Genomic DNA, 13,863 nt, shown 5'->3' on the forward strand with positions numbered 1-13,863 from the left:
TGTTGTAGTCCTGCTGTGTTCAGCTTTAATAACTCTCCTCTCTAATAAGTGTGATTAGAGTTAATGTGTCTCGTGATTTTGAGTGAGCTCAAACATTCGGAACCCTAGTTTCCTGAGCTTGCCGCTCCTCATTGCCCGGCTATGCCGAGCATCCAGCCTCCTCCTCCTCCCCCCCAATGTGATCTAATCTTATTGTAAAGTAAGATCTGAGAGTAATTATTTACTAGCCTGAGGAGGTTCCATGCCCCTCATTTCTCAGGCAATTTGGGCCTCTATCTAATAACCACGGGAAGTTATGAAACTCTGGAAAACCTCCATTCATCACTCGAGCTGTACTTCGCCGTCCCACTCGGCTAAGATTTAATAAACAATATTGCAATGCAGATTGGTCTTTCGGCTGAGGCTCAGGGCAGAGGTGGATGTAAATGAGAGTCATTTTTGAGCTGTCAAGCTTTGGGAGATTTAGACAGGGTTGTAGGTGCATGGAATTAGAAACCAGCTTCGCGGGAGGCTTCATGAAGCACACTGGGAATGGCAGATGGAATTGGACGAACCCCACTTGTTTTTAATAATGGTGATGAATTTTCCTATAGAGCTTCCTTTCCACGGACTGTTACGTTTCAAATGCAGTTAGTAAACTGCAGGGGTATTTCTCTGTCAGCCTGTGAGGTTTAAGATAGCAGATGGTGAATAGACTGAGCACTGCTTCTTTTTCTGCCTCTGATGTGCTTGTTCTGTCCCTTTCCAGGCTGCATCTCTGCCCATGTCGATTATAATAGTGGGGGTCGGACCAGCAGAATTTGATGGTAAGCACAGGAAGCTTTTTGTGTGTGTGTGTCCCCTTCTAGAGGTGTTTTTTTTCTTGCTCCTTACAAGGGGATGGTCACAATTCTCGCCCCCCTCCTGTGTTGTTTACAATCTACAGAGCAGTCCTCTGTGAAAGCAAGCCCACTCTCGATGAGCAACAAGCCCATGAAGTCAATGAGATTCACCAATTATCACAATTCTGAAGCCGCTGTGCGTGGCTGCGTTATGTCCCTGTGGTGCTCATTGCTGGCTTTGCTTAAACACATTCTATCATCTTCCCCCGAGCACACAGTTATTTGTAACTTCCAGCCCCACGGCATCACGCTCAGCCATGCAGATTCTCTGCATCAGTCCACTTTTGTCTCCCAGGAAATGCAAGCCCGTGGCATGCTAATGACATCAGCCGATTGAAACACTGAAATCGTGCGGCTTGTTTGCTCACTAGAGGTTCAGCCTTTTAAGTCTCCTGACTGATGTGCTTCCCTCTGTAGAAATGATCGAGCTGGACGGGGATGAAGAGAGGATCTCATCCCAGGGACGATATGCCGAGAGGGACATTGTTCAGGTACAGAATATTCAAATGTAATCCCTTGACTGATCAACTGTTTGCTCGCTCGGCAGATGGTCTTTACAGAAATGTAGGACATGCGATTAACGAGAAAAAGTCACGGTGCTTGACCCACTTACTTTGAGTTAGGCATTTCTTTCTTTCTCTTTTCATTATGTCAATCCTCAAAACATCCTCTGAGTGTGTGTTTTTTTTCCCCGCCAAACGATAGGGGTGGAATCTTTAGGCAACTCGTGATTCAATTAAATTACAGTGCGATTGCAACACAATTATTAATGCATCTCAATGCAGCCAAAATCACACTCTTCACTCTAGTATAAAACAGTTCTCACTCAAACAAGATTTTGGGAACTAAATGGAGAAAAGAAGTCAGTTACCATTAGCTTTTTTTTTTTCATTTTTTCTACCCCGGGTGAAATTGTATAAATTTTGCATATATGTAAATGGACTGTACTTACATAGCACCTTTCTAGCCAACCAGGCTACTCAAAGTGCTTTACAACACAATCTCACTCCTCATTTACCCATCCACACACACATTCATGCAGCACTGTACTACATCTCTACAAAGCTAATCTGAATAAATCATTCTATGGAGTCTAATCAGTTCTTTAAACTCCATTCACACACCAATGGGGCACATCGGAGGCAATGAGGGGCTCAGTGTCTTGCCCACTTCAACATGTGACTCCTGCCATGAATCAAATCTCCAAGGCCCGGTCCCAATTCTCGCACTTCTAACTTTGTGTCTTTCAAATGTGTGCTTATGCTGAAGGGTTTGAGTGCGTAGTGTGTCCCAATTCTCTTGAGTACTCTTTAGCCCCGCAACCTTTGCGTCCTACATCCACCCTCTGGCTAAGCTCGCATCCAGGCAGAAGTATTTGCCCAGGATTCATTGCTGCATTGGACTTTTTGAATTAAAAGCCGGAAATATGGCAGTGGTGACAGAGCTGCGTCTGCCACGAAAAACGCAGTTTTCAAATGTACAGCATTGAAATAATTATTGTTTCACTCTACTGTACATGTGTGAATACTATCAAACTTTGTCATAACTGTACAAAGCAGAAACACTATGGTGTAATGTTATTCTACTTCAAATTTGACTTTTTATTCACGTTGAAGCAAAATATTTTTGTCATAAATGAAGCAAAGTAAAAATGAAACTATACTACTTTTACTGTGCTTTTAAAATTGCACTGGCACCTTAAAATGCCAAAACAGAGACCGGTCCCACCATGTTGGATGTTGCAAGATGATGACATTGATCCCATACTGTCCTAGTTCTCCAATTTTTGCATGCTTGTAAGCTTAACTTCAACTGAATACACACTTCAGTATAGTGCAAGTATTGGGACTAGGCCTCAACTACTAACCACTGAGCTAATGTATTTAAACTGGCTTGTCAAATCTAAAGCACTTCAGACTGTTTTCTTACACCTTTAGCTGGTCACAAAGCCTCCTTTGAGTTCCTGGACACAGTAGTTATGGAAGGGCTCGTCCAGGATTCGAACCCGGGACCTCTCGCACCCAAAGTGAGAATCAGACCCCTAGACCAATGAGCTATACGCAGTATAGTGTGACTCTGGTCAAGGTCACTTCAGTAAAGCTAAATTACTTCCAAACACTGGTTTTCAAGGCAGAAGGTGTCGTTTCATGTCTTTGTCAGCATTTCATTCTGGGTTCTCTGTTGTGTGTTCACCATAAACTGTCCGGGTGTTTAAGATTCACACTTCATACAGTTTGTGAATGTTTTGTAAATTGGCAGACGGGGTCGAGGATCAGAGCTGCCTTCACAATCACTGCTGTCAATTGACTATATAAACACTGTTTCAAGCACCATTTATTAACATTTTTGAACCTCACCAGCTGGTGTTTAGGGATCCTGCTGAAACGCCGTGCGTAACTCCCATTTGCAGGAGCAATGACAAATATGACTGGAGATCAGAAATGAGCGTTCGCAAACACCAACTGTTGTTTAAAACTGTGTATAAAATAGACTGGGGAGATTAAGTCATGCACGCGCAGGAGTTATGACACAAAGCCAGTGATCTGCGGAGATAAAGCATTTCGTTGATCCTCTGCAGAAACTCAGAATCCAACAGAGGGAGGATCAATCATTTACTGTCGGAGACATTTAATGTGACATAATGACGTGGCTCTGTGTTGGCTCTCTGACTGTGGAAAACCAAACCAGTTGTTAACTAGGACCAGTTAAGAACCAGCTGTAGCACTGGAACCTCTTTAGTGAAAAAAGCCTGTATGCTCTTTTCTGTCTGCTCTACTCCTTCTTCAAAATACACGTAACCTGACGATCGTATTTTCTTTTTCCCACCTCCTCATTCCTCCTCCTTCCCTCCTTAGTTTGTTCCTTTCAGAGACTACATCGATCGGCGAGGAAACCACATCCTCAGCATGGCTCGCCTGGCAAAGGAAGTGCTAGCTGAAATCCCAGACCAGTTCCTATCCTACATGAGGACCCGTGGGATCAAACCCGGCCCCTTGCCACCCCCTTACACCCCGTGTCCTCCGCCAGCCATCCACCCCCTCCACACCAGACGGGTAAGCCGAATCTGAAGGCCCCCAACGACAGCTGGCCGACTCTCCTGGCCTCTTCTCTTCTCTTTGAGCTTCCTCTTCTTGCCGAACTCTTCACCGGAAGCTTTTGAGCGCATGGTGAAACTTTGCCTGCTCACTCATGCTGCACTTTGGGCGCGAAGGTTAACCCCAACTGGGATGCTTCCATGTTTTTAAAGGAGAAGGGCCTTTAGTGGATTTTGGTTGTCCTTTTGAAGATTTGCAGTGAAGGTTTAAAAATGACTTGCCTGTATTAGAAGGAGAAGACAGGACAGCTTCCAGACTGAAGGAGTCCAAACTGGGGAGGCTCTTGTTTTTCCCACTCTCCATCTGCTTTTCTTCCTCGGTTTCCACTTCCTCTATCTTTCACAAAATCGCATCCCTTGATATAGAAATGTTTACATGTGGGGGAGTCTTTTTCAGGAGAAAAATTTATACCGATCAATGTGAAAACCTTTCAGATTCCTATTTTTCGGCTGCAGAAACAGGAGCTTGTGAATTTGTAAAAAAGAAAAAAACCAAACAGACATATTAAAGAGTGTACAGTACATATTTCTTTTTTTTTTAAATAAATGGAGCATGTGTTAGTTTAAGACAAGCATGCACTGTTGTCCCACACTCAGGGCTTTGCCCCTCCCACACTCACTCACCAACGCTGCGGACGCCATGTTCAGCCACAGACAAACCCGCCACCTCCCGAGATCTTCCCACTTTCGGCTCCGCCCACATGCCTTGACTCCAAAGGGAAGCTGTGCTGCCTGGGAATCTGGTCTAATCAAATGCAGCAGGAACCCGAACCAGCCTTACAGTTTTGTCAGATTACATTCAGTGGCACCGTGCTCACCATAGGTTCTGGAAATGTGGGTCTCTAAGCCCAGAAGTCAAAAACACACATCTCATTACCGAGCCTGACTGTGTGCTGTGCTTTAAATCTTGTTATTTTATTTTTATTTTTCTTGTGAAATCACGTTGCGCTTCAGAAGCGTTTTTATTTATTTTTTTGTGGTACATGTCTCTACCTCTCACGGTATTGTGGATTGCCAATTTCTTTCTTTTCTTTGTTTTGTTTTTTGTGAATAACAAGTTACAAGCCGGTGTCTTTCTCACCAGTTATACAAAATGTTTGCCAAACTAAAGTTTTGTCATTATTACACCCCTTTGGTTGTTGCCAGATCAGGTGACTCACGCCTCAGCGATGGCAACGCACTGTAAATATGCGCATACAAAACAGCCAACAAACAGACTAGCTGCTTCACTTCTACTATCCACACGGATCAAAGCTGTTTTAGAGCTTTGAAAAGTTCAAACCAGTAACCTCTAAAATTTAGAAACATGTAGCTAACCATCTCCTCACATGAAAAGAATTTGTAGATAATCTACGTATGTGCCAGTACCAAACAGTCCTGAAGGAATTAAAGGTGGCTTTTTACCAAATTTACTTGAAAAGATTGTTTTTCAAAGGATTTTAACTTTCCTGAAGCCTTCAAAAGAAGTCCTTGTGACTTCAGGTCACTTTGACCCAAAGGCCACTGGACGGTTAAAGGCCAAGGGTTCATGCTTTTTTTGCTACCGTGCCAGTCTTCAGCTGTTCCAACAGAGTAAGCAACGTAAACACGTTCATTAACCCGGTTCTTACAAGCTGGCTACAATGCTGAGAGGTGACAACACATCAGAATAACTGTAGGCTTTGTTTATCGCAACTTTACCAGAAAATAAAGCCTAAAACTCTAAATATACCCGATGTAGTCTTGCAGGTTGATTCCAATTTCGTTTTTTTTTCCACCTCTGACCTTCTATTAAGGATTTTGGCCCATTCTAATTTTTTGTCAAACACAACTGTTAAATCATTTAAGAAAATATTTAATAATATTTTTTTTTCTCGTTGTTTTTAAGTCTGTTCATAAGACAGCATTAACTGCCAAAAATATTATATTTTTACCAAAAGAGCACCATCTTCCTGAGCTTTCTCTCTCAGCCACAGGATACCTACAAATATTATACTCCAGATCGTTAGACACAGGGTTTTGTACAAATAAAAGTAAAGTAAAAAAGTATTAATTATTTCTGACAAATTATAGCTCCTTAAAATATTTGTCTTCATTTTGCATACCTCTATTATAAAAGGGCAGTATTAAAGGGAATCAATTTTTTCCTCTACAAAACCTATTTAAAAAAAAAAAAGAGTAATATTTGAGAGGTGAAAAAAAGCTAATTAAATGTTCAATGTATTTGATTTAGTCATTTTCATTTTATTGTGACTGTACTTATTTTACTTATTTTAAGCGCCTTCTTGCTGTGAATGATCATAAATTATATATATTAGGAGAAGATAAGACATTTCATTGTGCCTGTGTGTGTATGTGTATGTGTGCAAGAGAGAGAAAATGTGAGAGACAGAGAAGTGGCTGTGCAACATGCTGCTCTACAGTAAAATAGGATTTATCCATTCTTGTGAAACTAAAATATTACAGTGCTGACATCCTTAAACTGTCCTTAATGTCTTTTATTAGCATTTAGCGCACCTAGCTCGGTTAGCATCACTAACTGTAACAGCAGATATTAAGCATAGTCTTACTTTGGCTTAAAGTTTTCCAACAGGCTGCCAACATTTTCAAATCCAACATGTTCGACGACAGGGGGCGATTGGAAACTCAGGATTAAACTGGGCGACCTTTCTGTAATCCAGTCTTCCTGTTGTCTGCTGAAGTCTTCTTGCTCCTAAAGTGGTAAATTGGATCTGAGCAGCAGATCCTCCTTAGAAAATATAGTTGCCTCTTTTGTGCTGCCCCAGGCTTTTTTTTAAACACTTTGCAGACAGTGCATAGCTTTAAAGTCTTCTTCACTTAATAAAAACGTCCGCAACCAAAGACGCTCTGTTGCTAGAACAAACTAGTGGCTTAGCTATAGTGCGCTTACTGATCAGAAGAAAAAACAGATTTTTCAGTGTTGTATCGACCCCTTACTGGTCAAGCCAGTCAAGCTGAAAACCATCTGATTCCAATCATTGATATGTGCGTCTCTGTTTAAAACCTGAACCATGCTGAGTTTAGTTGAACTGAGGCAACCTGGGAAACCTAAAGGACATCAGTCTAATCCCTAAACAGACCCTACCTTATGTAACTGCAGTAGTGATCGAAGGGTTGGAAGTGAACCTCCATTAACTTATTTATCTGGTTGGCATTCGATTCGACGGGTCAACAGCTTTTAGGCGGGCCTGGTATGGAAAACACAATCTGCATGTGAAAAAATTAAACTAAACTTCCCTGTCATGATGTTTGAATCTGTTCACCCCTCCACCAGTTTTATACTCACTCAGATACAACAGCTTAAAGAGCATGGTGGCAAAAACAAGCATCAGGTTTTGGTCAGTTATTACTTAATGACATATTTTCAAGAACTAATTGGAGATATTGTAACACTTTATGTCCTTGGAGACAGTTGCTGCTCTTTGTCGAGGGGTCTGCCACAGCACCATCTGAACCCACGAGTGGTCAGAAATTGATAATTGACCTCTAGTTTTTCAGGTAGTTGCACCGTCACTTTTAGATACCTTTTCGTCCTGCCGCTGCGCCCGTTTATGGGGGCATGACAACTTTAACTCAGCAAAGCACAAACCATTCTCTGCCAATCATCCCCCCACAGTTCAGTTTCCACAGGTCCCTTTTTTATTTCATGTGAAGAGAAAATGTGTTCTTGTCTTTGTGTGTTCCATGCTGTACAGTGCGTTTTACTTGTGTTTTTAGGGCCCTATTCAGTCAAGAAATTAAATATAAGAATGTTTACAACATTTTTCTAAACTCACGCCTCAAAATCACAATATACTTCTCAACTGACGATGTTTGATCAAACGTCTACTTATAAACTGCTTATACAACATTTTTGTACATGTTTATACACTGTACAGAGTTATGCCTTTTTGTTTGTATTGATCATGATACTGTTTATGTGATGCTGCTGCTTTACTGCTCATATATAAGTATTACATTTTATACTGAGGCCTGTAATCATATTTAAATCATGACTAACAGGCCTTATCAATGTTTTTACAGAAGTTATTCATATTTAAATCATGAACGACAGGCCTGTATTTTTTATAAACCAATGGTTAAAGAGTAGTGCATGTTGTGTTTAAACTGTATTTGAAATTAGACCTTTGTGATCAAAAAACTCTGTAGCACCAGTCTTTCTGCCAAATTTAAAATACTGTTAAGTGTAGCATCTCATCCCAGAGATGGTGGTTCAGTTTGACTGAATAGGGTCCCTCCACGTGGGGAGGGGTGCGTGTCGTGGACAACAGCTGGGATGTGGGATTGCACAATGTAGCACTGGCCTCAAGTCTGGATTTAGACTGGACTGACAGCAGACTAAGCCAGATCAAGCAGGAACGGTCTTCATGTAAATACCCAGTATAAATATCGTCCATAATGCTTTCTGAAGGCTTGACTTACATCAAACTGCTGCGATTCTGTGACTCTCTTCCTTAAACAGAAGGCGGGGCGTTTCATTTATTTATCACGACAAGACGCCACCTTCGTCTCTCACCCACACACTCATATACGCTCTACATCCAGAACATGTTTGTATATGAAACATGCATGACACTTATATGATAAATAAAGCCTGAGTGAAGGCTAAAGGGTTTCTTGCAAACAAAACAGTGGGCTTTTTAAGTCTAGTTATGGGAGCTGTTTTTGTTTTAGTTTTTATTCTGGGTCTGTTTTTCTTTGTTGGAGGCAGCTTGTGATGGATGAAGATCTAAGGTTTTTATCTGGATCTAGATTTTCATCAGAATATATAGTGTTAGACAATCATCATAAACAAGAACCAAATTGTTTTGTACTAATTTCAGTGGATAGATACTAAATTGTCCCAAAAAAATGGACCAGAATTGATCAAATTCCCTTGGCCCTTGACATTGTTGCCAATACATCTGAATAAAAGACTTTTAGGCCTTAGTATGCTCTAAATATTCCTGTTTAATAGGGTATGTTATTTAAATATTAAAATTATTTCACAAATATTCAAATTTATGACGCACTGAGTTTCAAACTACATTGACAGCGCTTTACATGGGCAATGCATTATTAGTAGCCTGACAAGACAGTTGGTTTTGTTTTTTTATTATTATTTTACCAGACGCAAGTAAAAACATCGACTCATTGTCAAATGTTAACAATTTTGGTTCCCAGTTAGAAATAAAGGTAAATGTACCTGTCCCTCCAGCTGTAACGTCCCATTTTTGTACCTTTGGTTTGTTTCCCTAAAGGTACACTTTTTATGTACAAAAAAGGCAAAGAATCAAACGAAAAATACAGAAATGTACAGCCGGAGCAACAAAGACAACGTACCTTTTTAGGTAAGTTCCTGTGCCTTGATTTTTCTGTTGGAGCTTTAAGTCAAGCTGCCACAAGAGAAATGAATGCATTCAACTAGTTTTCTTGAATTCCTTGAATGCATATCACCCGCTGTCTTGCTTACCAAAGTTTTAAGCAAAGATCTTGTGCAATGAGTAAAGTAAAGTAAAGTAAGTCAAAGTTTGAGGATATTGGAGGTTCTGACACAGTTACGGCTGCAGTCTGTGCCTGTGTGAATACGGTGCAACCAAAAAGTGTAACAGACACGTGTGAATAGATCATGACGGACAGATGATGTTAATTACATTTTCTCAGCCAAAACCAGCAAAATGATGCTGTCCATCACCTCAGATTCAGGTGCTCTAATCCCGTGTAGCTTGCTGGTGTTTCACCTGACTGAGTATTTAAAGTATAGCTGCGAAGCCTTTGTAGTATTCAAAATGCAAAAGCAGAGCTGTTTGCTGTCCCCTATTTTGTCTGTTGTGTTGACCATGATGTAGCGAGTGGTCAGCGTAGCTCGTGAGTAAAGGAGTGAACATTTGGAGCACGGCCCTTGTTAAACTATGAGAAGGGGCCAATAGATTTATTGGTTGGCCTTTACCAACATGCTAAACCTTTAATTCCTCACAGGTATGTTTTTTAATTCATAACTGGTGGCCAAATGAGTTTTGCTTACTTAGAAGCAAAACTCTAAGAACTCCTCTCAGCATGTTTACTACAGCAGAGTTACTTGTGCTCTAATTTAGCTCATCTCAGTATGTTTGGACTCTTCCAAGCGCTCTCAGATTGAACACCATCCGATACACTAATGCTGACTGAGTGTCACCGTTTCACTCAGAACCCTTAAGGTGGTATTTCACTGGACTGCAAGTAGCCGGTGAATTATATTCATGAGGGCGTTTCCCCAAGTGTCTCGTGACTTTCACAGGATTCTTACCTTCCTCCTGGGAGTCGCAGAGGTGTGCCGTCCTGTCGCTTGAGTTTCGAACACGTTCAAAAACATTGTGCGGCATGTTTCTCTCCAAGCAGTCGCAAAGTTGTTGTGGCGCATCTCTAACTTGTCTCAAACTCATCTGAATTTTGCCACTGGCGTTTCCAACCCGTTTCCAGAGTTCTAGAGAACTGTGTTTTGACTCCTGCACCAGAGCACTCCTCTGGCAGTAATAGTAATTGTTGAAAAACTGGTCTGTCTGCATTTTAAAAGTCTACTCCAATGGGCTAAATTATAACTTGGGGTCGACTACTATGGTGGGCAATAAAATAATCTGCACAGCCAAGAATGCAGACTTATAAGCACATAAAAAATGCCCTGATTTTCAAAAACTAGCTGTGTTTTGGGTTGATAATTATTTGGTTTCAAACAGTTCAATGAGACTGCATCTGAAAAGTCCCATATTTTCTCACAGTTTTCCCACAGTTTTGGGGGATTTTTTTCACCAACTAGCTTTCCAACAGTTTGCAGCTCAGTGAGATTCCACCTTTAGTTAATACAGTTACCTCTTTTTTTTAAACTCCATCCTGTTTTTAGCCATTTAAAAAAATGAACGTTCAAGCACAAAATCAACTTAAATCATTGCCAAGCCACATATGAACAGTTTAAACATGACTTTACCAGTCCAGTAACTAGAATAAAAATGTCTTCAGTCAAATAACCAGTGCTGCTCAGCACATTGCAATATTTTTACCTTGAGCAGCTGATGACAGCAGGCAGAGCTCCTCACATCAAACACTCTCTGCCTTTGGTAGTGAAGGCTGTTCAACAGGGATCGTAGGCTTCACTTCTTGTTTACCTTTCATCCTCTCTGACCCACAGTATCTCAGTGTTCAAATTGAAGAGGAAAGCACATTTATTTCACTGTAAGGCCCCATAACCCAAACGTTCTGACCAGCTCTTGTCACTACCCATAATGCACTGCAACTGCAGTCATAATTGTGGACTGCAAGTGGAAGGGATGTCCTTTGAATAATAACAAAAAGAAGACTCGAGCCGTTTAACGATTCCGCCTGAGACCAGTGCTGTTCTATTGAGCCAGTGGTGTCCAATCCTGGTCCTGGAGAGCCACTATCCTGCATGATTTAGTTGTTTCTTTGCACTTCAGCAGGTCGTAAACTTCTGCAGAAGCCTGTTAATCACTCACTGATTCAAATCAGGTGAGTCAGAGCACAGAAACATCTAAAACATGCAGGATATGAGCCCTCCAGGACCAGGACTGGACACCACTGTATTAAGCAATAGAAGTCATATCATTTGGAGTTCCATTTAAAGATTTTCTGTGCTATGAAATCATAATACATTCTCCCAAACCATCCCCATCAAGCTTTTATTCTCATCCAGAACAAACAAACTAAGAAACCTAACCTAAAGCGTCTCAGTGGGATGTTCAGCTTCTATAGGTCATGTAAACAGCTGATTGTTGGCAACAATTCTTCAGTAAACGGACAAATGGATTAAACACGATTCTTCCGAAAGATGTTACCTCGTGACTGAGAGTACCGTCTAACTGGTGCTCAGCTGGGTTTGTGATGTGGCGACTGTGGTTAGATGGTAATCACTGCTCAGGGGAGAGGTTTACAAAAAACAGTCGTCTTATTTTTTTTAATCTGACAAAATCTTTTTGGCATCCTAAAAAGGTCAGCATTTCAAATCAAATCAAGGAAACCCTGTCAGGTTGCTGCTGCTTCCGTCTTGTTCCGTGTTTAGATATTAAAATATGTAGATCTTTTCTTTTGAGGTTTGTTGTTTTGCCCTCAGGAAGGGGGGGGGGATGAGAAAATCTGTTTGCAAATCCAGCCTCGGGGGAAATTTTAAAAGCATTAGGTTTGTCACATTGAACTGTAATGTGAAGCTGCCTCTGTGTGGGAGTTACAGTCAAAGCATTTATAGTGCAGAAGAGGAGAGGGAGAAAAAAAAAACAAAAAAAAAACACTGTGTTAGATGTGGACAAGCCAACATAAAAGAAGCTGGCATCCACCTCGCTGCCTCCCATCGCATCTAAATCATTCCTCTGAGGTGGCTGTACGTCTGCATGCCAGGCCACATAAATGCCCAAATACCCTTCACACATGTACCATAAGCTATGTTAACTGTAAAATATGATATTGATAAAGTGGTTTAATTGAATGCTTGTGATCAATATTCTGTTCTAATATCCTGATGTTTTTTTTTTTATTATTATTATTATTTTTGAGCATGCACTAAGTTTGCATGTGTGGATCTTTTTTGCCAACAGAGACGTGCTGGGGGGTCGGAACAACAAATAATTGTACTTATGTCATGTTTGTGTGTTACTTCAAGAACTTGTTTGCCTTAAATAGCTCACTCATCCATCTTGGAATCGTGCAATGACTTCAGGTGTTTTTGTTTGACGACTAAATCTTCTTTTCTTTCTCTGTATATTGACGCATAGCCTCTTCTCTGTCAGGCTTATTTTAACGTCGCCCCTTAAACCCCAGTTGTTGAAGTGGTGAGAAAGAGCAGGAGAATGATCCAAATAGGGAATGGGGGGGGGGGGACAACAACAAAAACCAAAGGGTTGTCTTGCCCTCAGAGAACAGAATCATTTGGCTAAGAGTATTGTTATCCAGCATCATAAAGACATCTTTAAAAGGTATTAAGAAGCTGTATTTGACAGCAAGGCCCTGTCCACACTACACCTGATACTTTTAAAAACTGACATTTTTTGCTGATTTTGCACCTCCTGTTTACACACATAATGTATTTGGTAAGAAAAGTGGAGTTTTTTAAAGAAAAAAAAAGTATTTAGTGTCTCCATGTTGACTCGAAATGCAATTTTAAAGAAACCATGACATGGCAGCCTGTTTTACATGCCCCCCATTGCTTTTTGTTCTGGAAACAAAAACAACAATAGAGCCGTTTTTACAGGGGGGGCGGTGTCCACATCTGAATCTCTTTTCTTGATCCATGCTGATTAATAACTGGGAGGAAAAATAACGAGCTGCAGTTGTAGTGGGAGAATATTTAACCAAGCTAGAAAAGTTGGTGATTTTCAGTCATCCAGGACCTAGAAATCCTAACATTTTTTTTAAAAAAGGTGACCGGACTTCTTTTTTTGTTTTAAAAATATGTTTTTGCTTCTTATTCGAAGAGCTTTCTCAAATCAATCTGAAAAGTTTAAAAGCTTGGAGCTTCACACTTTTTAAATAGAATCTACTTGAATGGGAAGAAAACTTCTTTCAAAAACAACAAAAGAAGTCCAGTTGCCTTTTAAAAAGAACTCCTAGGACAAGCCATCAACATATTTTATAATACATATAGTATTATACCAAACCAATTGTTCGCTCTTGGTGCGGGGAATTGAAGCCAACAAGACCCGGTTTATAAGAGCAGCCATGTTGTATTTTTGTAACCAGCATCTGAGCACTAGTGATGTGGGGATTTAAGCCCTGCCTACTCCCCTGCACACAATCATGGTGTCACATAGCCTTTCTTTTAAACATGAAGTAGCTAAGCACAGCTAAACAGATTAAAATATATCTATTTGAACATACAGCAGCAAGGTAAGAACAATGTAAATCAACAAGCGTAAACAACCGGGAAAA

General features: G+C 40.7%; 1 protein-coding gene across 1 annotated transcript in view; it reads left to right on the top strand.

Moving 5' to 3' along the window:
• Nucleotides 1-13,863, top strand: part of LOC108244213 (copine-8) — a 148,406-nt gene that overhangs the window by 117,176 nt on the left and 17,367 nt on the right. The window contains exons 18-20 of the mRNA XM_017430195.3: nt 749-806; nt 1,299-1,372; nt 3,737-3,934. Coding sequence (XP_017285684.2) covers nt 749-806; nt 1,299-1,372; nt 3,737-3,934 — 330 coding nt within the window. The remainder of the gene's footprint in view (nt 1-748; nt 807-1,298; nt 1,373-3,736; nt 3,935-13,863) is intronic.

This window comes from Kryptolebias marmoratus, linkage group LG11 (assembly GCF_001649575.2).
Source record: "Kryptolebias marmoratus isolate JLee-2015 linkage group LG11, ASM164957v2, whole genome shotgun sequence".
NCBI lineage: Eukaryota > Metazoa > Chordata > Actinopteri > Cyprinodontiformes > Rivulidae > Kryptolebias > Kryptolebias marmoratus.